Source organism: Alexandromys fortis, unplaced genomic scaffold (genome assembly GCF_014885135.2).
Source record: "Alexandromys fortis isolate MF-2015 unplaced genomic scaffold, M_Fortis_MF-2015_v1.1 scaffold_84, whole genome shotgun sequence".
Lineage (NCBI taxonomy): Eukaryota > Metazoa > Chordata > Mammalia > Rodentia > Cricetidae > Alexandromys > Alexandromys fortis.
This window is the reverse complement of record NW_026068017.1, coordinates 3,202,163-3,228,600: the sequence shown is the minus strand read 5'-3', so window position 1 is coordinate 3,228,600 and position 26,438 is coordinate 3,202,163. Positions and strand designations below refer to the sequence as shown.

General features: G+C 51.5%; 1 protein-coding gene and 1 non-coding gene across 3 annotated transcripts; both read left to right on the top strand.

The window, feature by feature from the left end:
• Positions 1 to 114: 114 nt before the first annotated feature.
• Kif1c (kinesin family member 1C) lies at positions 115 to 26,170 on the top strand. 2 transcript variants are annotated; one of them, XM_050162771.1, is made up of 24 exons: positions 115 to 352; positions 1,224 to 1,274; positions 2,081 to 2,186; positions 2,422 to 2,554; positions 2,938 to 3,014; positions 3,363 to 3,542; positions 4,115 to 4,180; positions 4,545 to 4,723; positions 4,810 to 4,921; positions 5,325 to 5,402; positions 5,539 to 5,604; positions 5,685 to 5,760; positions 6,350 to 6,428; positions 6,615 to 6,760; positions 8,406 to 8,575; positions 8,782 to 8,861; positions 8,953 to 9,028; positions 15,324 to 15,403; positions 16,469 to 16,563; positions 20,819 to 20,902; positions 21,394 to 21,580; positions 21,701 to 21,773; positions 22,552 to 23,166; positions 24,848 to 26,170. In XM_050162771.1, the coding sequence occupies exons 4-24, from the start codon at positions 2,449 to 2,451 to the stop codon at positions 25,523 to 25,525; spliced, it is 3,303 nt and encodes a 1,100-aa protein (XP_050018728.1). In that variant the 5' UTR covers positions 115 to 352; positions 1,224 to 1,274; positions 2,081 to 2,186; positions 2,422 to 2,448; the 3' UTR covers positions 25,526 to 26,170. The 2 variants fall into 2 exon arrangements, with proteins under 2 accessions (XP_050018728.1, XP_050018727.1); XM_050162770.1 differs by lacking the exon at positions 1,224 to 1,274.
• On the top strand, positions 7,606 to 7,709 carry LOC126514151 (U6 spliceosomal RNA). Its single transcript, XR_007595512.1, has one exon. It is a non-coding gene; the product is annotated as a U6 spliceosomal RNA (small nuclear RNA).
• Positions 26,171 to 26,438: the final 268 nt, after the last annotated feature.

The following is a 26,438-nucleotide window of genomic DNA, read 5'->3' as shown; positions in this document are numbered from 1 at the left end:
TGGGCCCTACTGTCAGAGTGCAGATTGCACTGCCCCTTTAACTAGAGCGGACCCGGTGACTCCTTCCCGGGACAGCGCGTGCCCGCCTGTCCGTCCGCGCGCGCGCGCCCGCTCGCTCGCCCGTCCGTCCCCCGCCCCTCGCTCCCGCCCCAGCTCGCGCTGCCCGGGCGGGCGCCGGCCGCTGGCGCCGCTACTGCTGCCGTCCCCGGGGCGCGATCCGCCGCCGGCCGCCCGGGGACCCGGCGAGGGGCGGGGGCAGCCCCGAACTGGCCCCGGGTCTCCCCGTCTCCGGTCTTAGGCATCCAGGAAAGTTTGTCCCTTTGCTCTCCGCGGGGAGTCCTGCCGCGACGAGGTGAGAGCCGGTGGGGGGCAGGGAGGGGACGCCCGCGGAGGAATGCACTGGAGGGCGGGGAGCCGGGGTTCCGAGGTCCCGATTGCACGACCCGGCCGGGCGGGCTAGGCGCGAGAGCTCGGATCATGTGCTATTTATCCCGCGGAGGCGCAGAGAGGTGCCAGGCCCCGGGCAGCCGTCGGTTGGCTGGTCTGGAGGACTGGGGACTCATGGCCGCCCAGAGCGGACAGGCGGGGGCCTGTTGGAGAACAGCGGGTGGGAAAGGTGCAGGTGACCCGAGACCCTCTTTCGGGTTGGCCGGCCCCACCCCAGCCGCGGCCTCCTCCCCAGTGAGCCCTTAGGGCTGTGCTCGCAGACTCTGCACCTACTCTCTTATTTCTTTACTCCACTGTGTCCTAGCCTTGCCACCCAATTCCCTGTTTTCTTAGCATCGGAGGTGTCACATTGCGTGCCCGTCCTGGTGTCCTTCCCTCCCTTAGTCAGGGTTTTGGGGGTCAGGGCTATTCTTCCTGAGCCAGCCTCTGGTTTTGGCTACTCCCTTCCTGTGGTGGGATAAATCAGCCCCTTCACCCCTCCCCTGCCCTGCCTGGGAAGGCTGCTGAGGTGAGGCCCAACCCAGCACGCCAGAAGTTGGAGGTGTTTGGGGACTACAGGTGGGGATGCCGCATCCTTGAACCCTTTCATAAGTCTTCACCCTGCCGTCCGTAGGCGTGGGCTGCTTAGACTCTCCTGACAGGGTGTGGGCACCCGGATCACCCACATTCCTAGGCTGCAGCCTGGCACCTTCCCCAGGCTAGTGAACGCCCGGAGCACTACCCCCAGGTTGGGTTTGGGTCCAGTCCGTTTCCTTTTCCCTTTGCTTTCCTTTCAGGAAGCCCCCCTCACCCCAACCCTTGCCAGCAGTTCTCCCCTCAAGATACAGGTATTCTGGGTCTCCCTACCGCGGAGTCCTGGGGGTTGATATTATGCATACAGGATGACCCCACCCTCCCCTGCCCATTGTCCTAGATCCTGAGGAGGAAGTACTGGGGGCTGGGCAAGGGGTTTGGGGATCGCAAGGCAGGCCCTGTGGATCCTTGTTCCAGGCTGTACCTCTAGCCTTTGGACCCTCTGACTCAAATATGGGGGTTATCAGCTCTATGTAGGAACACATCTATCTCTGCCTCTCTCTTCTCCAGGTGAGCCTGGAGAAGAATTATAGATCAGGGCTTTATGATTGGAGTTTTTGTCTCATCCTCTATCTCCATCAGCTTCCAGTTTGTGCTTTCACCCCAGAACCCTCTCCTACTTTTCAACATCTCTATGTTGCTTCTTCCTTTTCTTCTGCTAGGCTTTCTTTCATAGCCTGACCTCAATCTTGTCTGTTGTCTGATTTGTCTCATTTTCTTGGTGTCTGTAACTTTTTGTCCCTCCTCTTCCCTTCCTGCCACCCTCAGTGTCTCTGCCCATGTGTTCTTCTGTCTGAATCACCCTCTGTCCAATCTGTGTTTCATTCTCTTGCTCCCTCTCCACTAACTGAACTCTCAGTACACTTGTGAGTGACTAGGAATAAAAATATCACTGTCTGTGCCCTTGGGTTCACATTGCAGCCACTCCAGAGGGGCGGCTAGCCTTACTTTCCTAACATCTCTGTATCCCCTGCTCCTGAAACACAGAGCCCCAGACAGACCTTTGGAGCTACAGGTGCTCCTGACTTCTCTTCCCCCACAATCTGGTTTTCCCTTACAGCTGTGCTGGTGTGGCCAGGCCCCAAGAGTAGGATGGGGCTTCCCATACAAGGGCCGGTGGCAGCCAGAACTGATAGAGCACCTCTGATCTGGGGCCAGGACACCAGGTAACTCTGGGGTGATGACCCAAGTCTCTACAAACTGGGATCTGGTTTGGGGAGAGAAGCGGGAATATTTTCGGAACTGACATTTGGGAGGAAGGCCTGAAGAGCAGGAATAGAAGAGGCCTTGAGGGCATGGGTGGCTAGCTGGGATGAAGTGTGTAGACATGGACTCAAGAAGCAGGGAGGCATTGTCTTGAATTCTCCCAGGGGCTCTGAACCCTTTTTTTCTGTCCTGCAGCTGAGGAGGGCAGGAGTTACTGAAGCTATGGCTGGTGCCTCGGTGAAAGTGGCAGTGAGGGTTCGGCCCTTCAATGCCCGTGAGACCAGCCAGGATGCCAAGTGTGTGGTCAGCATGCAGGGCAACACCACCTGTGAGTGAGTCCAGAGGCCTAGCTGGGCATCAGAGGGGCAGGCCAGGCCAGGCCTGCTGGGCTGTCCCGGGAGGAAGGCCATGCTGGGCATAGAGCATGTGCTAGCTGTAAGGGGGGGCAGACTGGCCTTTCCATGTTCCTGTCCCTGGGAGGGGGAATGTTGGCCTGCAGCCTTCCATTGCCCAATCCAGGGAGGCAGCTCAGTGGGGGCGGGTCCTGTGAAGCCAAAATTAGCTTGGGTGGCTGGAGGGGGTGGGGAGTATTAAAGGGAAGAAATGAGTTAGGACAGAGATGGGGAGTGGGATCTTGGATCCTTGGGGCTTATGGGAAAGTGGGCAGAGGTTGAGCATACCTCACCTTGACTTTCCTCTCTGTTTTTTCAGCCATCATCAATCCCAAACAGAGCAAAGATGCCCCCAAAAGCTTCACCTTCGACTATTCTTATTGGTCACATACTTCGGTGAGGCTGTTGGGTCCAGAGGAAGAGCTTAGCCGTGGGAGATAAGCAGGGATATTGCTGGGAAATAAGGGTATCCAGGGGACTGGACTGGGAGGACAGGTACCTCTGGTTGGAATGAATCATACTCAGGTTGTATTTAGAACCTAGAGGGGCAAAGTGAATCCATCCTGGTAGTTAGGACCAGTAGGGGGATGGATAAGAACCTCAGGGATGTAAGAATGATGGAGTGGGGATGAGGGATACACGGGACCTTTGGGCAGTCACTGAGAGGTCAGGATGCTCAGGCCATAGACACCAAGAACAACCTCATCCAGGACTCCTGTCTTTCTCTGCCTCCCTTTCCCCTAGGTGGAGGATCCACAGTTTGCGTCTCAACAGCAGGTGTATCGAGACATTGGAGAGGAGATGCTGCTGCATGCTTTCGAAGGCTACAATGTGTGCATCTTTGCCTATGGGCAGACGGGGGCCGGGAAGTCCTACACCATGATGGGGCGGCAGGAACCGGGGCAGCAGGGCATTGTGCCTCAGGTACATGCTGGGACCTAACTGGGCAGCCAGGGGAGGAACATCTTCAGTTGCCACAGGGGAAGAAGGATAGGGCTGAAGGTCTGGAGCTGTTTGTGATTGGAAATATAATGGAATATAAGGCTTGGCTGTATCCTGACACCCAGGGCCCTTCTGAGAGAGAAGCTTTGCACCCACCAGGACAACAAGGCTCCATGAGAAGAGCCAAGGCGTTAGTATTAGAGGAGCAATGGCTTTACAGCTCACTGCTATTTTATTTTGTCTTATAACTGGTTTCCCCTGTGGATTTCAGTAATTGTGAATGACCAAGAGTTGCCCAGAATTCTCTGTGGCTGTGACCTATAGTGGCCTTGTCCGTAGACCAGAATACAGGATACATGGGCTTGCATCCTAGCCTGATGGATACTAGCTTGTAACTCTAAACAAATGTGAACCTTTGAGAGATTGTTTTCGTATCTATAAAATGGTACTGACTCCTGTCTCCGGGCTATGGGAAGGGTCATTTGGGACAAAGTCTGGCCTGGGGCTGGGAGCTGCAGGTATACCCTGAACAGGATCTCTGTGTCCCCATGCAGCTCTGCGAGGACCTCTTCTCTCGTGTTAATGTGAACCAGAACGCTCAGCTTTCCTATTCTGTGGAGGTGAGCCCCAGTCTTGGTGCAGGTAGGCAGGAGACCTAGTACTCCTGGACAAGAACGTAGGAAAACAGTGATTAACACTGAGGTCTGTCTCGAGTCAGCTTGGGACCTATATTTGCCTGTGCTGGTGACTAATGGGACCTTGGGCAGTGATTTCAGCTTGTAGCTCCCGAGTTTGTTCTATGGGATGCTAATGATTAGACCCACCTCCTTGGGTTGGTGAGAGGACCAGGGAGCTAGCGTATTCAGCCTTAGCACCATGCTTGCCATGCCTGAGCTGCAGGTTACTGTCCTCTTCAACCGAGGTTAGTTTCTCCGGCAGCATCGCTAGTGGCTCCCTCACGTCCTGTTTGCTTCTCCCACTTAGGTGAGCTATATGGAGATCTATTGTGAGCGAGTACGAGACCTCTTGAACCCCAAGAGTCGGGGCTCCCTGCGTGTTCGGGAGCACCCTATACTGGGCCCCTATGTGCAAGACCTGTCTAAATTGGCTGTGACTTCCTACGCAGACATTGCCGACCTCATGGACTGTGGAAATAAAGCGCGGTGAGGCAGGCTTACCTGGGGAGGAAGGGAGACAAAAATTGTGAGGGTGGAGGGCAGGGACCTATGACTTTTCCTTTTGATTCTAGAACTGTGGCCGCCACCAACATGAATGAGACCAGCAGCCGTTCCCACGCTGTCTTCACTATTGTCTTCACTCAACGCTCCCATGACCAGCTTACTGGCCTGGATTCGGAAAAGGTAGTGATGTCTTTCAAATGGGGACCTCTCTCAAATGATGTGCTGAAAGGGGCTTGCACATTCCCTGCCCACCTGGGCTCGGGGGTCCTCATCCACAGCCCCCTCTACTGTCCTGCCAGCGTGTTATAACCTGTTTGTTCACTTGTCCTTAAAGACTCTCAGAGCAGGGGCAGGGCTCAAGCTCCACTGTGTCCCTTGTCCTGGAACAGAGTGAACCTATAAATATTCGTGGGTGAATAAGTAGTCAGGTCCTCACTCTTGTCTCATTTGTTCTCCTTTGTCTCCCCACCCCGGGTTTCTCTGGCCTTTGCTAAACACCCAGATTTCTGCTGGCTGTTCCCCTAATTCCCTTCCCATCCCCTACTCACCCCAGTCATAACCTGCTTCTTTCCTCCAACCCCAGGTCAGTAAGATCAGCTTGGTGGATCTCGCTGGGAGCGAGCGGGCTGACTCCTCAGGGGCCCGGGGTATGCGGCTAAAGGTGAGGAATGGAGGGATGGGTGAAAGCCTTGGGGATGATGGAGGGAGGGAGGGTGCTGATCATCCCCTCAGACCATTGCTGGCAGAGATCTGATTGACAGGAAGGCCTCAATTCCACATTCCTTGTTCTTTTCTAGGAAGGTGCCAACATCAATAAATCCCTGACTACTCTGGGGAAGGTGATATCAGCCCTGGCAGATTTGGTAAGCCCCGAGGGTCGGGAAGAGGAGAGTCTGCTGGAGAATCGGGGAGTGACTCATCGCCTTCCTCTTCTGTCCCTCAGCAATCAAAGAAGCGGAAGTCAGATTTCATCCCTTATAGAGACTCTGTGCTCACCTGGCTGCTTAAGGAGAATTTGGGTGAGGGGTTCCTTCCCTGCCTTTGCTACCCTGTTATCATCCCATCTGACAGAACCTCTTGCCATCTACTCCATGTTGTCCCACGGTTCTCCCCCTGACCGAGGGCTCATCCTATAAGGAAGTTTACTATGCTGACATCGTGACTACACCCTGCCGAACCAGGGACCTCACTGACCTGTTTACCCCTGACCCCAAATACTGCTGAGTTCATCTCCCTCCCACAGGCCTGTCACTGCTCACAGATACCTGACGTCTCCCTGACTTCACCTTTCCCTGCATTATTGGACTTCATGATTAGCTCACAATTCTCAGCTTTATCCCACCTCAGACGCTGGCCTCTCAGACCTTGTACTGGGGCTCCCTTGCTTTATAATCCAGTCTGACATTACTTATTTATTTATTACTTAAATATAGTTAATTAGTTAATTAGAGACAGGGACTCATGGATCCCAGGCTGGCCTTGAACTCTGTCCTCTTGCTTCCACCTCCCAGGCCCTGGGGTTCCAGTCATGCAGTATCTCATCCAGTCCAATATGACTTTTCTTAGTCTCCAGCTCATCAGTTACTTTCTCTTCCCCTCCATCCATAGGTGGGAACTCCCGCACAGCAATGATCGCAGCTCTGAGTCCTGCTGACATCAACTACGAGGAGACACTCAGCACCCTCAGGTGGGGTTTCAGCTTTGGTAGCATACCAGAAGTGCCAGGAGCTCAGAGGCTGGTTAGTCATAAGGGAAGGGGAGCCTCCAGCCCTGTCACAATGTTTGAGATCTGAGCAGGTGAACAGGAAATGAGTAGACACATAGCAGGGGTCTCCTGGGTCTGCTCTCAGCACTTTTTTCTTTCCTTGCCCAGATATGCAGACCGTACCAAGCAGATCCGGTGCAATGCTGTCATCAATGAGGATCCCAATGCCCGGCTTATCCGAGAGCTGCAGGAGGAGGTGGCACGTTTGCGGGAGCTGCTGATGGCTCAGGGACTCTCAGCCTCTGCTCTAGGAGGTAGGGCTACTGGGGAGGGACAGGCAGGGAGGCCCCTTAGCTCACCTCTCTGCCCTTCTTTGCCTTTGCCCAGTTCTGGGATGTGGGAAGGTCCATTCACCATTAAACCCGTTGTGTTCAGTCATGTGGACACATATCTGGAGAAGGCACTTCCATCTTTTGATGTTATGGAGCTGAAACAGACTTAGTTTCTCAGGGAGACTCAAGACAGGCTTCTAGAACGAATAAACGCCAGGTGCAAAGAGTATATATAGCAAGTCACAAATTTATGGTTCACATAGGAAGGTTAGAAGACACTGGGGAATGTGTCCTGGAGAAGGTCTTATAAAATGAGAGGTTCTTTTCTGTTTTTTTGTTTGTTTGTTTTCATTTTGGATCTCATTGTATGTAACCTGGACCTTTCTGTTGTTCAACTGTTCTCAGCCTTCCTAATGCTGTGACCCTTTAATACAGTTCCTCATGTTGTGATGACCTCCAACCATAAAATTATTTGGTTGCTACTTTATAACTGTAATTTTGCTATTATTATGAATCTTAATTTAAATATCTGATATGTGACCCCTGTGAGGGCCGCAACCCACAGATTGAGAACCACTGTTGTAGCCCCTCCTACCTCAGGCTGCCAAGTGCTGGTGTGAGCCACTATGCCTTGCTGCCCTTTGTTGTCTTGAGACAAGGTTTCATTCTGTAGTCAAGATTACCATGCACTCAGGCTTCCAAGTGTTAGGATTATAGGCGTGTGTCACTATGCCTGGAAACAATGGGGTTTTAATCAACTATAGCTTAATAGTCAACAACAGGATGGTTTGTAGACGTAGCTTCACTGGTAAGAAATTAATATCCATGTGCTCATTTTAGCAGCACATATACTAAAATTGAAATGACACAGAGATTAGCATGGTCCTTGCACAAGGATGACACTCAAATTCATGAAGCATTCTGTATTATTTTTTATAAGATAAAATCTTTCTAATGATTTATTTGTTTTTATTTTATTTTTTTTAAATATTATTTGACTTTGTTTTATGTGCACCAGTGTGAAGGTATCAGGTTCCCTGGAGGAGTTATAGACAGTTATGGGTTGCCATGTGGGTGCTGGGAATTGAACCCAGGTCCTCTGGAAGAACAACCAGTGCTCTTAACCACTGAGCCATCTCTCCAGCCCTGTGTTCCAGTTTTTTATTTTTTAAAAAAGGAATCGCTGTCCATGAGGGTGAGAAGATACATAATCCATGTTAACTGGATCAGGTTCTCACCCTGTGCCAGTCTTAAAGTACATCTCACTGAGGAGAGCATGCTGAGGGACACAGTGGGGAGAATAAGAGTTCTTGGGAAGAGAAGGAAAATAAGGTTAGATAAGTTGTCTTGTAAAGGAAGAGTGTGTGGCATCGTATCCTAGGGGCAGAACTAAAAGGGCTAGGCACACACGGTGTGGGGCCTCTTCAGCTGGATACAGCTAAGAGCTTTCTGATGGTAGAAAGAATGGGCGGCTTCATCTCATGCAAGAGTGAGGCGCTCCAGCCCTGGGTTCTCAGCTGCTTTCATTGTTGCTAAGGAGGGCCACCTTAGATGTCTCCTGCAGTTCTCTGGCCCTCTTAGCCTTCTGATCAGTTCCATCTTAGCCTCCTCGCTTTTTCCCTTCCAGGTCTGAAGGTGGAAGAGGGGAGTCCTGGAGGTACTCTGCCAGCTGTATCTTCTCCACCCGCCCCAATTTCACCCTCATCTCCTCCTCCACACAATGGGGAGCTGGAGCCTTCATTCTCCCCCAGTGCTGAGCCCCAGATTGGGCCTGAGGAAGCCATGGAGAGGCTACAGGTGGGAAGCGAAGCTGGCACCTGCAAGGGGTGGTGGTCTGGTAGCGAAGCTGGCACCGGCAAGGGGTGGTGGTCTGGGTGCTGCTCCAACTTTATTTCTCCAAGGCTGAAATGGAAGAAGGAGCCTCAGGAGTATGGTTGTCTCTGTGGTAGGTATTGGTCCAGGACTGTCCTGAACTTGCTTTCTGTCTGTCCTAATGCCCCCAGGAGACGGAGAAGATTATTGCCGAGCTGAATGAGACCTGGGAGGAGAAGCTCCGTAAGACAGAAGCCCTGAGAATGGAGAGGTACAAGGGCCAAGGTGCACAGCCGGCCCCTCTGCAGGGAAGGATGGGGCAGCAATGGTCAGGCTGACATTTGCCTCTTCCTTGCTCACAGAGAAGCGCTGCTGGCTGAGATGGGCGTGGCTGTCCGGGAGGATGGTGGCACTGTGGGTGTCTTCTCCCCTAAAAAGGTATGTGAAGGGTTGGGCAGTGAGGCCCAGAGAGCTCTCTGGACGACTGACGGAGAGGGTTGCCTGTGGTATGGTCCTTTGCTTCTGTGCCTGACTCGTCCCTCATCATCATTCCATTCCCTACCTTCTCTGCCTCGATTATGTGGCCATCTCCGCCTTCTCCGTCCATCAGATAGTCAGCTAGAGACTTGAGTGCTCGTTAAATGCTGTGGCCAGCTACTGAAGGGTCATTGATGACAGTGCCTGCCCTTGAGGAACTGCAAAGCTGTGCAAAGCCTCGCTCTTTCCATACATGTGTGTAGGAGTGCACGCAAATGGCTTCTTCGGGAGAGGGGAAGAGGATGGGTGTGCCAGCTACTTGAGAAGTTAACTGAACTGGGCTTGGCGGTGCACATCTTTAATCATAGCACTTATGATTATGTGAGTTCGAGTTCAGCCTGGTCTACAAAGCAAGTTCCAGGACAGCCAGGGCTCTGTCACACAGAGACACGCTGTCTCGAAAAACCCCCCAAAAAAGAGAAAAGTTTAATTTTTTTTTTTTTAAAGACAAGATTTCTCTGTGTAACAGAGCCCTGGCTGTTCTGGAACTTGCTTTGTAGACCAGGCTGGCTTCAAACTCACAGATATCTCCTGTCTCTGTCTCTCAGGTGCTGGGATTAAAGAAAAGTACATTTTAAAAGGCTAACTAGGGAGGATGACTGGGAAAGAGATGGAGGAGGAGTAAATGTGACCTTGGTTAGAGATGCTGGAGGGTTGGTCTTCATTGGAAGCATCCATGTGGCCTACAGATGCAGCAGCTGGGTCGCTCGGGAAGGTAGTTTGCAAAATGGAGCTTGAAAAATGGACAAGACTTGGGTAGAGATGGGTAGGGACAATGTGAGGCTTGTTGGTGCCAGACAGATAGTAGATGTGTAGTAGAGCTTCACTGGAGAGGAAGAAAGCAAAGCAAGAGTTGCCAGGCCCAGGCCAGACAGTGGTGGCGCACACCTTTAATCCCAGCGCTTGGGAGGCAGAGGCAGGCAGATCTCTGAGTTTGAAGCTGTTCTGGTCTACTTGGTAAGTTCCAGAACAGCCAGGGCTACACAGAGAAATCCTGCCTCAAAAATAAATTAATAATTTATTAATTAAATAAATGAATAACATTAACTAATTAAAATAAAATAAAAAGGTTGTCAGGCCCACATGGGCACAGAAATAACACTTGAAATATTCAGCAACTGGCATGAGACTGCCCAATTAGAAGGAACATTGGCAATAAAAGGCCAGCATAGCTTCCAAATGTGATGGATCATGCCTATAGTCTCAGCACCTGGGGATTGGGTGGCAGAGGTAGGAGGAGCTCAAGTTCAAGGGTAGCCTGGATTACATAGTGAGTTTAAAGTTAGTTTGAGCCTTATAGTAAGATCCTGTCTCAAATAAAGGCTGTTAGGGTGTGGTAGCACATGCCTTTTATCCCAGCACTTTGTAAGTTCAAAGCCAGCCTGGTCTATGTAGTGAGATTCAGTCCAGTCAGAGCTCCATAGTGAGACCATGTCTAAGAAGAAAAAGAAGGCTGGAGTTCTAGTCCAGTGTTAGAGTGTTTGCCTGGCATAGTCAAGGCTCAGAAAAGAAGATAGAGGTAGAGATTGAGGGGCAGGAACGACACAACGACCCACTTACAGCAAAAACCAAGCTAGCACAGCTGACTAGTGTGTGCTGATGGAGGATGGTATGCCAGTTTGAGCCGAGCAGGAACTTCCAGTCCCGCCAGGAAACCAGCCTGGCCTGCCTGATGTGTGCTGCAGAGCAGGCTGGGATCAGATGTGCTGCTCTGGCTAGTCAGAGGTGCCGCAAAGAGGTGGTGGGCTGCCACAAAGGGCTTGCTTTTTGGTGAGGTCAAGACTGGCTAGAAAACTCAGCAAGCAGGAATCACTGGGCTTTAAGTATCCATTTGTATATACACATAACCTTATTAATTTTTGAGATTTTTTTTCTGTGTTATGGGGTTTTTGCCTGTATGTATGTCTGTATGTATACAGTGTGTATGCTGTGCTCAAAGAGTTCAGAACAGGGTGTTGAGTCCCTGTGGGACAGGGTAAGAGGGTTGTGAATAGCCATGTGGGTGCTGGGATCGAATCCTGAAGAGCAGTCAGTGTTAACAGGTGACCATCTCTTCAGCCCGACCTCATTACCTCATTCCTTTTATTACATTATTTGTGTGTATGTGTGCACGCATGCGTGGGTGCCACGTGTGGGATGTCAGAGGACAACTTGCAGGAGCCGATTCTCCTTCCACCACATGGGTTCTGGGGATTGAACTTGGATTGTCAGACTTGGCAGCAAGCATCTTTATTTCCTAAGCAAGCTTGTTGCTCCTTCCCTACCCCTACCCCTTAAATTTAAAACTTTTTGTTATTGTGTGTGAGCGTGCACAAAATGGGTGTCAGAACATGCGTGCCATTGTGCTCACATGGAGGTCAGGGACAGCTTTGTGTGGTTTGTTCTCTGCTTCCACCCTTTATGTGGCGTTCTTGTTGGATTTCTGCTGCTGTAATAAAGCACCCTGATCAAAAGCAACACAGGCAAGGGAAGGGTTTTATCAGCCCACAGTTCCAAGTTACAGTTCATCATGCATGCATGAAAGGACCAGGGGTGGAGGCCAGACGTCTCTGTCTTTCTCAATCGCTTCTCCACCTTATTTATTTGTTTGTTTGTTTGTTTGTTTATTTATTTTTGAGACAGGGCCTCTGGTAACTGTGGAGCTCACTAACTACTTAGACTGTGTGGCCAGACACCCTAAGAACCTACCTGCCTCTGGCACGTGCTACTGCCACGTTAGAATGGCTAAGCAGTGCAGGCTGGCTTTGTCTTTTTAAAAATTCCTTAGTACCTTTATGTGATTATTTTAGATATGTTTCAGATATTTATTTTAGATATTTTTGAGACAGAGAATCAGTTATACTTATAGCTCAAGCTTGCCCAGAGGTCAGTATGCAGTCTAGGCTGCGTCAAGCTCCAGCTTACGATAGTCCTGCTTCCTGAGTCTCCCAAGTTCTGGCTTTGTAGATGCTAGCTGCCACACCCAGCTGTGGGTTAAAACTGTCATCTAGAGACTGGCTGGGCGGCTCAGCAGGTGAAGGCACTTGCCCTCCAGCCTGAGGACCTGAGCTTGGGACCCATGAAGTAGGAGAGAACTGACTGCTGGGATTTGTCCTCTGACCTTCACATGAGCACGGTGGCCCTAGTGCTCCCTTACATAACTAATAATAGATGGAAATAAAATTTAGATCTGTCACTGAAGTACCCTCTGAAGATGATAACTAGGCCAATTTGTACACCAAGAGCAACCTGTAAGAAGGCCTATTTTCCTCTTGTTCTCTGTCCCCACCCTTGCTTCCTGTTGTTGTTGGTTTAAGTTTTGTTGTTGTTTTTTGAGGCATGTTTCATGGAGCTCAGGCTGGACTTGAACTTGCTATAGCCCAGGTTGATCTTGAACTCACTGTGTAGTTAATGTTGGCTTCAACACCTGGTCCTTCAGCTTCCACCTCCCAAGTGTGACAGATGGAGCCATGTGCCACCATTTCTGGCTTCCCTCATTCTTTCCAATACGCTCTGTGGATCAGACTTTGTCGGTGTGACTGGTGAACAGGAGTCTTGGGGTAGTTTGTTTGTACTGTCCTAAGGTGGCGGGGTGGACATTTCTCAAATGTTTAAAAGACAGGAGAGCGGTGAGACTTACTGGCAGAACGGGTTTGGTAGGGCTGGCTATAACATAAACGGTTAGGTAGAGAGTTGGGTAAAGCTGTAGTTTGTCTTGGATAAAGACTTTTAGAGAAAGCCTCCTCTTGCTGCGACCCCTATTACCAAGCCCAAGGACTTCATAAATCTGATTCTCAAATCTGAGCTTCCTTCTCAAGGGCTAACGTCTGTGGGGGGTGGGCAGGACCTACCCTCAGCTGGCTCTAATTGGCTCCTTGCTTATCTGCTTGATATCCTAGGCTTCTAGATAAGGTTTCTTTGAACAAAGAGTTCCTAGGCTGAGCAGATATTGAAAAGCACTGCCCCAAATCATGTTCCCTCTCCCTAGGGATAGATCCCTTTCAGCTTCAGGGCCCATCAGTGTCTGCCAGGCCCAGGACAGGTCTGACACTGTAGTGTAGGAAGGAGACGTGTGTGTCCCTCGAGGCAGTTCTGGCAGCAGCGGTTTTGAGATGCCTAGGGAGAAGCAGACAGGTGTTCTGGATGCGGTCCTGAGCTCACACTGCAGAACGGATCCCAGAGAAATCACCTGTTTTCCCTCTGTGCTTCTGCCAAACTGTTTCGTTGTGGAACCTCTTCCTTCTACATGTCAGAGCCTTCCTCGTTCCCCCAAGACGTACCGCCTCTCCCACAGCACTGCTTCTCCAAAGCTGCGAGCTCCCCTAGTTGCCATTTTTGCTCCTTGCCTGTGAGTTGCTGCAGAATAGGTGCAAGGGTCAGCTCCCTGGGAACAAATCAATGAGCAAATAATCCAGGCAAGGGTGTGGGAAAGTCAACAGTTCCTATGAGGCACTCGTCCCCACATCCTCCCTGCTTTTTTAGAGACAGGGCCTCCCTATGTAGCTTTAGATGGCCTGGAAGTCACTATATAGACCAGGCTGGTCTCCAGCTCAGAGATCCTTGTGTCTTCCTCCTGAGTGCTGGGTTTAAAGGCGTGCTCATGCCCCGGTCATTCTTTCCATTTGTAATGAGTGGTGTTTCCACACCAATTCTTGCCTCCCCAAGTTGGCTCCGATTTCCGGACAGGATAGTCAGCCATGACTGCGTCTGACTCACTCCTGTCCCACCTAGAACCTCCCTAAGGTGAATTAGAAGCTGGTAGCATGGAGGCTTCCTTGGTTGGAGGGCTTAGGAAAGCTTCCTGGAAGTGGCATTTGAGACAGACCCAGAAGGACATGTAGTTAATGACTTTAGCAGGTGGGAGTGTGTGGGTGGAGATGGTAACATAGGTTGTGCTGGGTGTGGGGACCTGGCTGGGGTAGCAGCTTCCTCAGCTGTTGAGGGTGCAAAAGGCCTTATCTGGAGTGTTCAGCGGTACACTGGGCAGGAACACAGAGTTGGGGGGAAGACCTCAAAACTTGGATGTGTGGGATGGGACTCTGATATGAAGGAGGCCCAGGGAAGCCAGAATATAACAAAGAGCTTGAGTCAAATGGGAGCCGACCGAGAGGTCTCTGGGTAAACAGACGTGACGTCCAGTAGTGTGGATGGGAGGCCAGAAACCCCTAATGCCATGCAGGTCTGAGGAGGGACTGTACGGTGGGTGTGGGCCCAGGCAGCAGCCACAGGGAAGGGTCTCTTATTAGGGGGGTAGCATGTGGCTCAGAGGAGAATGGAGGGAGCAAGTTCAGTGTGCTACCCAGTTGCACACTCCTGGAGGGCAGGGGTGACAGGACAAAGGCAGGGAGTGGGTTGCATTTCCAGCACAAAGCAGCATGGCAATCAGCCAGCTGTTTAGGGCAGATTTTTATACTGAGATAGCTAGAAGCCAAGAAACCCTTGGGTGGTTTTGGTCTGGGAGGCTGTGGGCAGGGACGGTTGTAGGAGTCAGTGATCCTGGCCTTAGGTGAGTAGGCTCTAGGGTAGATAAAGAGTCTGCTGCAGGAAACACACTTTCTTGTTTATAGACAAGGCCATGCTATGTACCTCAGCCTGTCCTGGAACATGTAACCCTCTGCCTCTGCTGGGATTAAAGGCATGTGCCACCATGGCCTGGGCCACTCACGACTCTTGTTTGATTTTAAAATGGAAAGCGACACTTGGTTTTTAAATGATTAAGAGCAATCTGTGTTCTTGGAAATTCAAGGTGTAATGGAAGGTGGGAATGCCAGTCTGCTCTGGCCCCTCCTCTTTCTCTCTGGAAGTTGCAAGGTAGATTTTGTGGGAAGAAGTGATGGGGCTGGGGAATAGAAAGGACACAAGGAGAATGGTGGTGTAGGTGGAATCCAAGGCTTCTAGTCAGGGAGTCTGTGTTGCTGAGGCACTTACAAGGAGACAGGCTTCAGGATGGCTTACTGACTGGGGGGCGGGGTAGGTGATGATGGCTTTTTCAGCCTGATTTTGAGAAGATGCTTGTGTGAGAGCTGGGAACCAGAGATGTTCCTCAGGGCAGGAGGGAGGGCGGAGAGCCTCCCTCCCCTCCTCCCGAGTGAGAGCAGCATGTGCAGTGGGCAGTACCAAAACCAGAGAGATGTCTGCTTTGCTCCCTTCTCTGTGGCCACTCGCGCTGGTTGCTATGAGCCTTTGTCCCTGACCACTTCTTCCTCTCTACCCACAGACTCCCCATCTGGTAAATCTGAACGAGGACCCCTTGATGTCTGAGTGTCTGCTCTACCACATCAAAGATGGTGTCACCAGGTAAATGCACTTAGTAGTCTCCAGGATGGCCTCCCCTCCAGGGTGTGACGGCAGGACTGACACATTGATCGCTTTGATTCTCTTTCTGGTGGCCTGGAGGTACTCCAGATCTTGAACAGCTGCCTCCCTGGAGGCTCTTTTAGTTTCCTTTTCTTTTCAAAGATTTTATTTTTATTTATATGTGTGTGTCTGTTAGGGAATGCCACATGTGCGCAGGTGTGCCCACGAGGCCTACAGAGGGCATTGGCTCCCTGGAGCTGGTGTTGTGGGTGGCCGTGAGCTGACTGACATGGGTGCTGGGAACCAAACTTAGGGTCTCTGTAGGAGAGTACATGCTCTTTCTTAACCACTGAGACATCTCTCCACTCCCACCCCCTCTCTGAGGCAGGGTCTTGCTTTGTGGCCCTGGCTAACCTCAAATTCAAAATCCTCAAGTCTCAGCCCCCAGATACTGAGATCATAGGTGTGCACGCCCACCTGCTTTCCCATCTTGACAAACCATTGAGGGCCCTGATCAGCAACCAGTCTTCAGTTTGGTGAAGGGCTAGTGCTTCTTGGCACCCTGATGGGGATGGCTCCTGGGGGAAGAGCACTTACTCCTGCAGAACTGATGAGAAGCAGACTGCTGCTGCTTCCATAGCCTCAACACCATTCCTTGGCAGTCCTGTTGAGACCTTGGGGGAAGGGAAAAGGGGAGCCAATGCCCACATTGTCGGTTCCATACTTGGGCCAGGTGGTTGGAGAGCTGCTGCTAACCAAACCCCAGGGCTCAGAGTCTCCTCTATAGTTAAAGGCTTAAGGATACCCATTCACATCAGGCTGGCATTTCCCCTTTGCTGCATAGTGTGCAGATGTAGGACATGGTCTTAAGGATCAGGGATGTTTGGGCTCGAATCCAGCATCATGATTGCTTAGCTGCATGATCTTGGTAAGTTCCCCTCCCTGAACCCTGGCCTGTGGAATGAGAATGGCACTGACTCGCTGAGTTGGATTAGCTGGTGGTACACGGGAGGCACTTGGCAAATGCTGAGCAAGCTTAGAAAATGTTGGCCGTTGCTCCCCCAGGGTTGGCCAGGTCGATGTGGACATCAAGTTGACTGGACAGTTCATCCGGGAGCAACACTGTCTGTTCCGAAGCATCCCCCAGCCTGATGGAGAAGGTAATGGCTGGGAGTGGAGTGGCTAACGTAGAAAGGGGGGGTCTTGTGTTCCACACACAGAGTCCTGAGCCCAGTACTGGGAAGGGAGCCATACAAAGGAGGGGTGCAGCGTGCAGGTGGAGGGCTGGCTCTGCTTGACTGGGGAGCAGCTGGAGTCCTGAGACACAAGTAACACATTGCTGTGCACCCCAGAGAGGCTGGGGGATGAGGACGTAGACGGACTGCTCTCCTTGATTCTCCCCTCCTCAGAGAGCACTGTGGTTGTTGTGTTTGAAGTCCATATTTGTTTCCATGGGAAATCTGAATTTGTCTCTGTGGGAAGTGGGTTGATGCAGCTATGTCGACAAAGGTTTCTGAGAACTAAAGGACCTAGGTGTCTCTGTGGTTCCAAAGCTTTTGGGAATGTTAGCCCCTAATATAACTAAAGTTTTTAAGAATCACAGGCCTTTAACCCCACATTCGGGGAAGCAGAGGCACTTCTGTGAGTTTGAGGCTAGCCACATCTACATCACAAGTTCCAGGACAGTCAGGGCTACAAAGAGAGACCCTGTCTGAAAAAAAACAAAAACGAAAGAGAATCCCAGGTTCTGAGGGTGATAGCTTGTTTGGCATAACAACATTGTGCAGTGTGGAGTGTTCGTTTTATGCTGTTGGGGATTGAACCTGGGCTTCAGTTATGTGCCTGCTGGGCCCTGTGCACTCCCAGTGAGTCCTTCGCTCCAGTGCATTTTCTCTTTGCTTTGGGTTCTCTCTTTGTAGGTCAGATTGACCTCAAACTCTTAATCCTATTCCCTCAGCCTCCTAAAGACAGGCTCCATACCTGGCTTCCCGCACTCATGTGTGAGTATGTATGTGGGAGTGTGCCTGTGTGTGCGTGTGGTGTATTCATATTGAGGCCAGAAATCGACATCAGTTGTCCTCCTTAATCATTTTCCATCTTTTTTTTTTTTTTGAGACGGGGTCTCTCAGTGAACCCAAAAGCTCGCTGATGTAGCTAGGCTGGGTGGCCAGTGGCCCCAAAGAGCCACCTTCTGCACTTTCCCCAGCTCTCTTGCTCCATCACCACAGCCAGCTCTTACATAGGTACTGGGGATGCAAGCTCAGGTCCACATGCTTGTGCAGGAGGCACTGAGAAACAAGCCAGACCTATGCACTTGCCTGGAGTCACAGCTACATGAGAGACAGAGGCAAGAGGCTTACTGGAGCCCCTGAGTTTGGTGCCAGCCTAGGCAGTGTGTAGAAACTGTGTTTAAAAAGAAGAAGAAGAATAAAAAAACCTATCACGTGGCTTACAGCTCAGGTTTAAGACACTTGGTTTCAGTTTGGTTCAGGGTCAGCAGATTGACGTAGTTACACTGGTCTAGTTCAGGTCCCCAGTGGTGAACAAGTGCTTCCTGCGTTTAGGGCTGAAAGCCGTTGAATCAGTTCAGATCAGTGAGTTACTGCCAAGTTCCTGTTCTGTGGTTATCTCAGGCCATAGGCTTGGGAAGGGAGAAATTAAAGTATGTGAGGCCTTGTGAGGTGAGCCCATATTCCAGGAGTGCATAGCGTGTCGGAGGAGGTGACAGGCATAGCATGTTCAAGACTGTTAGATAAATCCCAGTGGAAACTGGCCAGTGTTTCTGTGCCCCCGAGGTAGACTGTGAAGGTTTGGTTCATCAGAGCTGTTGTTCTTACGAGACAGACAGAGAAGATGCAGGCACCAGGGACCTGCAGTCAGAGTTATTTGTGGACTGTCAGTTTTCCTCCTTGAGTTGTCTACATGTGACACGGCAGAGGCTCTCCCCATGAGGTCGTTTGCCCTAGAGAACAGCAGAATTGGATCCCAGCACAGAGTTATGGTTTCAGGGGCTGTGCCCTTAGCTTCTGGATTCCCTTGGGTTCAGGAACTGGGAGAGAGGCCGGGAATGTAGGTGCGGTGGTAGAGTGCTGTGTAGTGCGTGAGTTTCAGTGCTGCACACCATGCCTGAGATCCCAGCACCCCGGGGTGGGAGGTGGGCGTGTGCGGAGAGCAGAAAACCAGGAGTCCGGGGCCATCCTCCCTGTCTCAGGAAAGAGGAGCAGAGTCTGCCCTGACTGAGAAGTCACCTCCCATGGTCCCATTGTCTTTCCATAACACCACACCTGTTTCCATTCTTTGGAGAAATCTTTAGATTATTTGCTTTTAAAAAATGTTAGGGGCTGGAGAGATGCCTCAGTGGTTAAGAGCATTGGCTGCTCTTCCAGAGGACTGGGTTCCATTCCCAGCACCCACACGGCAGCTCACAACTGTCTGTAACTCCAGTTCCAAGGAACCTGACACCCATGGAAAATACCAGTGCACATAAAATAAAAATAAATAAATTATGAAAAAATTGTTAGNCACATAAAATAAAAATAAATAAATTATGAAAAAATTGTTAGAACTGGGCAATGGTGGTGCACACCTTTAATCTCAGCATTTGAGAGGGGGATCTCTGTGAGTTCAAGGCCAGCCTGGTCTACAGAGTGAGTTCCAGGCCAGCCAGGGTAAACTCTCGAGCAACCCCACTTCCAAAAAAAGTTATGGATTATCCTGTTTAAAATATTATAGTGTGTGTGTGTGTGCGCGCGCGCGCGCGCGTGTGTGTATGTGTGTGTGTGTGTGATTGTGTGCACGCACACGCGCTTATATGTCAGGCACGGCAGCAGATGCCTGCCCGTGATGAGTCATCTCACTGGCCTGAGATTCCCCTATTGACCATATCTGCCTTACCAGCCAGAGTAAGGTCTGTGAGAGCAGCAATTTGGACTTTTATCTTTTTTACCTGACATGTAGTAGGAACATAATGTTTGGGAAATGAATGTTTATGTATTGGGGCACAGTGGGAAGTAAAAGTAAGATAGGCTGCCCCAACCCTGTGTCTGCTGCTCTCAGACATGCAGTGATGCCCTTTGGTGTGTCTTTCCCAGTCTCCCTCTGCCCATTGACATCTAAGTGACCCACCATGCATCAGCTGGGAGTTTCCACCCTCACGGAAATTCTGTCCTTAAGCTGGACTTTGTGCTGGCTCAACCCTCCCTCTGCATCAGTAGTAGACCAGCAGTCTGTTTCTCTGTGTGATGTTATAGTTGATCCCTGTTTCCATGTTTCTTGATTACTTTTAGTGTAAATAATAAAATAAACCAATTTGGACTGAGAGCCAGGCTTGGTGGCATATACCTTTAACCTCTTGGAATTAAACTCATCTTTGTGAGTTGGAGGCCAGCCTGGTCTACAGAGCAAGTTCCAGGACGGCCAGGGCTGTTACACAAAGAAACCCTGTCTCGAAAAACCAAATAAATAAGAAGTCATGTTTGCATATTATGATTATTATATTTTCATCTACTCTGAACAAAGACTTTATTGTTCCAATCTATAGAATCCCTAAAGTTAGGTAATTTGCTGACTGTCTCTGGCTCAGCAGTCATAGATACTAATACTGGGTCTTTGGAACTTGTGGGTTCTCCAGTGAAAATAGAGTACCCCTTTTTTTGGTTTGTTGAGACAGGGTCTCTCTGTGTAGCCCTGGCTATTCTAGAACTCTCTCTGTAGACCAGGTTGGCCTCAAACTCAGAATCCACCTGCCTCTGCCTCCTGAGTACAGGGACTAAATGCGTGCGCCCCCACCGTCTGGCTTGTTTTTGAAGCAGGGTCTTACTATGCAGCCCAGGCTGAGCGCAGACTCACTGTGAAGTGCAGGCTAGCTAACCTCACACTTTGACCCTCAGCCTTCTAATAATGGGGATTCAGATGTGTGGCATCATGTCTGGCTAGAGTTAACTTTATTTTAGCCTATAATGCCTGTGACTTGAGAGGATTAACCCGATGGCAGCCATTTGTAAGACGCATCAGGCAGCGTGCCTACTGGAGGCATCCAGGCCTGGCTAGGATAATGTTAACGAGGCGATCAGGCTTGGACACATGGAAGGCAGAGTGATGGGGCCTCTGTCCAGTCGACTGTGGGTAAAGAATCTTCTGAGTATGATAATTTCTAAGCTGTGGTTAGGAAACATGGTGGTGGGTCAGTCGGAGCCACTGCAGAGGCTTCTGGGAGTCATAGTAGGGTCTCTAACCCTCCTTCTGCTCTTCTTTTCCTGTGCTGCCTGCCACCAGAGGGGCTGTGGCACCCCTGCAGGTACTGGGGGCGGAACTGGTGGTGCATGCGTGCTTTGGGGGCGAGACGAGGTGGGAATCTGACCAGAGGGCAGCTTTCTGAGATGCTGATCTTTTCCTTTCCTTTCCTCCTCCATGCAGTGATGGTCACGTTGGAGCCTTGCGAAGGAGCTGAGACATATGTCAATGGGAAGCTTGTGACGGAGCCACTGGTGCTGAAGTCAGGTAGAAGACGCGTCGCAGAGGCTGGGGACATAGCTCAGAGGTAGAGCGCTTGCCTAGCATGCGCAAGGCCCTGGGTTCAGTTCCCAGTACCATACACACACACACAAAAGAGATGTGTTGCAGGGTACAGGTCTGGGACATGGCCTTTGTAGAAGGTGCTAGGGCAAGGCTTTCTGGGCACCTAGGACCTTGGGGTAGTTGGGGAAGTCATGGACATAGAAAGGAGGCCTACAGCACAGACTAAGGGGGGGATGTCTTGGTTCTCTTGCTTTGCTTGGGATAGGGGAAGAGGGTACCTTCTCCTCCAGCAGCTCACCTAGGTACACAGGTGCTTCCGAAGGTGTGTTGACTCCGACTGCTCCTGGCTTTAGTGATAGTAGGACTGAGGGTGTCAGGTCTCCTGGAATCAAGGGCAAGATCTCTGTGCTTGGACCGGGGGATGGTTTGCTGCGGTGGGTGAGCAAGTCTACTTCCCCTCTGCTCATTTCCAGGAAACAGGATTGTAATGGGCAAGAACCACGTATTCCGCTTCAATCACCCGGAGCAAGCCCGGCTCGAGCGAGAACGAGGGGTTCCCCCACCCGCAGGACCTCCCTCTGAGCCTGTGGATTGGAACTTTGCTCAGAAGGAGCTGCTGGAGCAACAAGGCATAGATATCAAGCTGGAGATGGAGAAGAGGTGTGAGGGAATCCCCCACGGGTCTCTCTAAGCCATGGGACCCCAGCATCCTGCTGTTGGTGATACCCACCAATGTAGCTCCAGAGACCCTCATAGCTTCTTCCCGTTGTCTGACCCCAGGCTGCAGGACCTGGAGAATCAATACCGGAAAGAAAAGGAAGAGGCTGATCTTCTGCTGGAGCAGCAGCGGCTGGTGAGGGGCAAGTTGGGGTACAACAGGGTAGCCTGGAAAAGGGCTAGTGGAGGCACAGCAGGGTGGACGGAGCCTGGAGTGGGCAGGTGGGCAGATGAACAGCCTCCTAGCTTTGCTCTTGGTAAGTAGGTGGCATCTAGGAGGAAAAGTTAGGAGAGAAATGTGAACTAGAAGAAAACATTGCCATGTACAGGGAAGTAACATTCAGTTGATGAGGCTCCCTAGACTCCCGTGACCCTGGGCCCCTTCAGATCACTTCCAAGTACCATTATTCATGTAAGATTGTTGCTTAAATGGACTTTTAAGTTTCTAGCCTCATCCTGAGAGTAATACATAGTCATTTGCTGCGTAATGAGAGTGCTGTCAATGACAGACCATGTCTACAGGGGTGGTCCCATGAGATCATATCAACAAATAATGTGTAGCTGCCTTGATGTGTGTCAGTGCGGTCTGTGGTGCTCACACAACGATAAAATCACTTTAGGACACAGTTCTTAGAACACATCTCTATATTAAGTGGCACGACCATATATACACAAAACCCTGGTCTCAGTTAACTGCTGCTCTTACTTGGGCTTGCCAACTGCTGTCGTAAGTAGTTAATCCATCAGACATAGCTTTGCTGTCCAGATCTGTCCCTGCAAGACACACAGTTCCTAAGACGCAGAAGGGGTCTTGAGTCCAGGTATACTAATGAGGTGTCTTCGTGTCTTTGGTACAAGGATGGTCTTTGAGGTGTCCTTAGCTCTCTTCCTCTCTTCTCTCTGGCCCACCCCAGTATGCAGACTCCGACAGTGGGGAAGATTCTGACAAGCGCTCTTGTGAGGAGAGCTGGCGGCTGATTTCCTCCTTGCGGGAGCAGCTGCCCCCTACCACAGTCCAGACCATTGTCAAGCGCTGTGGCCTGCCCAGCAGCGGCAAACGCAGGGCCCCTCGCAGAGTTTATCAGATCCCTCAGCGGCGGCGCCTGCAGGGCAAAGACCCCCGATGGGCCACCATGGCTGACCTGAAGATGCAAGCTGTCAAGGAGATATGCTACGAGGTGGCCCTGGCCGACTTCCGTCATGGACGAGCAGAAATTGAGGCCCTGGCTGCCCTCAAGATGAGGGAGCTGTGTCGTACCTACGGCAAGCCTGAGGGCCCTGGTGATGCCTGGAGAGCTGTGGCCAGGGATGTGTGGGATACTGTGGGTGAAGAAGAAGGAGGTGGCGGTGGTGGAGGTGGCAGTGAGGAAGGAGCCCGTGGGGCAGAGGTGGAAGACCTCCGGGCTCACATCGACAAGCTGACAGGAATTCTGCAGGAAGTGAAGCTACAGAACAGCAGCAAGGACCGTGAGCTGCAGGCCCTGCGGGACCGGATGCTGCGCATGGAGAGGGTCATCCCCCTGACTCAGGTAGAAAAACCTGTTGGCCACTTCTTCCTTCCCCTCCTTCAGCTCTTGCTGGCCTTTTAGCATCCTGCAGCTTCCCTCTCACATCCCAGCCTTCCTGTGTCTTTTGAGAAGACTTATTGAGTCTGGTAATAGGTTTTGCTTTTTGATAGAGTTTATGAATCACATGCTTCCCAATCTCCAGAATGCTAGTAAAAATAGATTCTCCATGGGCTGGAGAGATGACTCAGCCAATAGAGCTGCTCCTCCAGAGGACCAGAGTTTACTTCCCAGCAAGACATGGCAGCTCCTAGTTGTTTGGAACACCATTCTCCTCTTCTGGTCTGCAGTCACCATATACACACTATACACTACACATTATACACACAGTGCATAAATAAATGAAATAGATTACGCAGCCTTCAGTTGGTAAATGCTTGCCACCTACACATGAGGATCTGAGTTCGGTCCCCAGAACCTTCATAAAGAAGTCCTGGTGCTGTAGTCAAGGAGCGGAGATAGATCCTGCTGGCCTTCTGCCTGGTCTACTCCGTGAGTTCTAGGACAGTAAAGGACCTTGTCTCTAAAAACAAGGTAGACACCTGAGGAGGGTATCCAGTTATCCCCCAGCCCACACACAACACTTGCACCCGCGCACGAGCACAATACTCATACACCTGCACAAATGCACACACACAGTACGGATTCTGGACTGGGTAGGCTTGACGTGTGCCTACAATCCCAGCACTTGGGAGGCAGACTCAAGAGGATCAGTAGTTCAAGACCAGCCTGAGCCACAACTCAAAAAACAAAAGTACCGATTGTGATATCTGCCACCCTGCATTCCTAATCTGTATCTTTGATGATCTGTAGCTAATAAGCTCCCAGGGTGTTTCTGAATTACAGCGTATTTGAGAACCTCTAATGGAGAGCACACAGTGTTACTGGAAGCCTGTTCTTATGTGTGCATGTAACTGGCCTCCCCTGATTGCTCTGGTAAAGACTGGTCATCTCTTCCTCCTTTGCATGTATCCATCCAACCTACACACATTTGAGTGTCACCGTAGTGTGACAGAGGTGGTAGTGTGCTGGTCACTGAGGTTAGGTTACAAGCTTTCTCTGCTCTTTCCAGCCCCCCTTCTAAGGGACACCACAGACGGTTGAAGTTACAGCTTGAGGTTACTAAAGATGTCCTCTCCGTGTGGCTTCTAGCCCTGTCCCCTCACCTGCTCCACTCCAGCCCCTCCAGCTTGTTGGGCATGCTCATATCTCAAGGCCTTTGCACCAGCTGGTCTGTTTTCCTCGCTGGTTTTCTCTCAGCGCCATCCTGCTTGCTTCTCACTTCCTGCAGGCCATGACTGAAGTATTGATTTCTCGGTGAATTCAGTGTGGCTGCCCTTCACTGGCTTCCTGTCCTCCTCTGTCCCATTCTCCCTGCCGAAGTGGAGCTCATCCAGTCCTTACAGCAGTCTGTAGCAAGTGCTGTTACCGCTGGCATCTTTCTACAGATGGGGCTGCTGGTGAAGACAGACCACACAGCTGAGAGGTGGCAGAGGGATTGAGCTCCAGCCATTGTCCTAACTTCATTCCCCTCAAGCAGTGCTCTAGACCCCGTCCGGGCCCTCTAGGTTCTGGGCACATCTTGCCTCCACATGCCCTGCGGTCTCCGCTCTCATCACACTTCTTCTCTTATTCCCTTTCCCAGGATCTGGAGGATGATAACGAAGAACCCAGTATGGTCACCTGGGCACCACCAGAAGGGTCAGAGGCAGGAGAGGAGGCAGTGCCCAATGATCGCTCACCAGCTGTCCGGCCCACCTCCCCACCCCTGTCCAGCTGGGAACGGGTGTCGAGGCTGATGGAAGAGGATCCTGCCTTCCGTCGTGGCCGCCTTCGCTGGCTCAAGCAGGAGCAGCTGCGGCTGCAGGGACTGCAGGGCTCTGGGGGCCGGGGTGGGGGACTGCGCAGGCCTCCAGCCCGCTTTGTGCCCCCCCACGACTGCAAGCTGCGCTTCCCCTTCAAAAGCAACCCTCAGCACAGGGAGTCCTGGCCGGGAGTGGGGAGTGGAGAGGTCCCAGCTCCCCAACCCCCTGAAGAGGTCACTGCCCCCCCAGCTCCCCCTGCCCGCAGACCTCCAAGTCCCCGAAGGTCCCACCGTCCTCGCAGGAATTCCCTAGATGGAGGGAGCCGATCTCGGGGAGGGGGTTCTGCACAGCCAGAGCCCCAGCACTTTCAGCCCAAAAAGCACAACTATTACCCCCAGCAGCCCCAACCTTACCCAGCTCAGCGGCCAGGGCCCCGCTACCCACCATACACTACCCCTCCACGAATGAGACGGCAGCGCTCAGCCCCTGACCTCAAAGAGAGTGGAGCAGCTGTGTGAGTCCCTCGTGCTGGGCTGACAGGGCCTGCCTAGTGGTCCCTCACTAGGAAGAAGGTGCCCGAGATGCTGCTTCCCTAAGAAGCCCTGGGGCAAAGAGACCAGAAAGCAGAGAGCAAGAAAGAGAAGGTCCGAGTAGGTGATAGAGGATGCTGAGTGACCGAGCTGGAGGCTGAGGGAAGGAAGAGGGTTTGGAGTTGGCCAGGAGCAAACCAAAGTAAAGGAAGAGCCATAGGAAGTCGCCTTGGGGCCACCCGTTGCAAGGGGTGGGGGGGGAGGTCCCCACAAACGCTGCTATGGGCGGGTGGGTGGGCTGGGGTCTGCATAGCCAGTGTTTGATTTTCTTTTTGAGTGGGTGCAAAGGGGAGAGAACCAAGAGTGTGGTGGGTTCTCCTCCCCAGCTCTTGTCTGTCCGTCCGTCTGTCTGTCTGTGGTGGGTTTCTGTTTCCAGGGAGGTGTGGTGGAATCCTAAGTCATTCCCTTCCCCTTCCAGGCCTCCTGCTATATTTAGGGGACCTGTCTGGTTTGGCTGGAGTCCCACGAGAATGCGGGACCTCTTAATAAAGGCTAGCAAACAGGGAGCTTGTGACTGGCGGGGTTTTAGTAGAGGTACAGGTTGGATGAGTAAAATGCATCGTTTACTGTGTTGTCTCATCATTTCTACGTGTGTGTTCCCGTGCCGTCACCACCCTGAGCAGGCAGAGGCTGCCATCCTGGTCCCTCTCTTCAGGGTACATAGTCTGTTCTTCATTTTTGTTTACCCTGGGCCTCTGCCCGGGCCGGATAGTTTCAGTGTCCTGGAACTAGCTCTTGTAGACCAGGCTGGTCTTGAACTCACAGAGATCCGCCTGCCTTTGCCTCCCAAGTGCCAAGTGCTGGGATTAAAGGTGTGTGCCACCACTGCCCGAGGACTCTG

Bases quoted from the DNA above. Each gene is read 5' to 3' on its own strand.
- Kif1c (XM_050162770.1), top strand. From the start codon at position 2,449: ATGGCTGGTGCCTCGGTGAAAGTGGCAGTGAGGGTTCGGCCCTTCAAT. The intron at 6,429-6,614 runs GTGGGGTTTCAG...TTCCTTGCCCAG, and splicing joins GAGACACTCAGCACCCTCAG to ATATGCAGACCGTACCAAGC. The intron at 23,167-24,847 runs GTAGAAAAACCT...TCCCTTTCCCAG, and splicing joins GGGTCATCCCCCTGACTCAG to GATCTGGAGGATGATAACGA.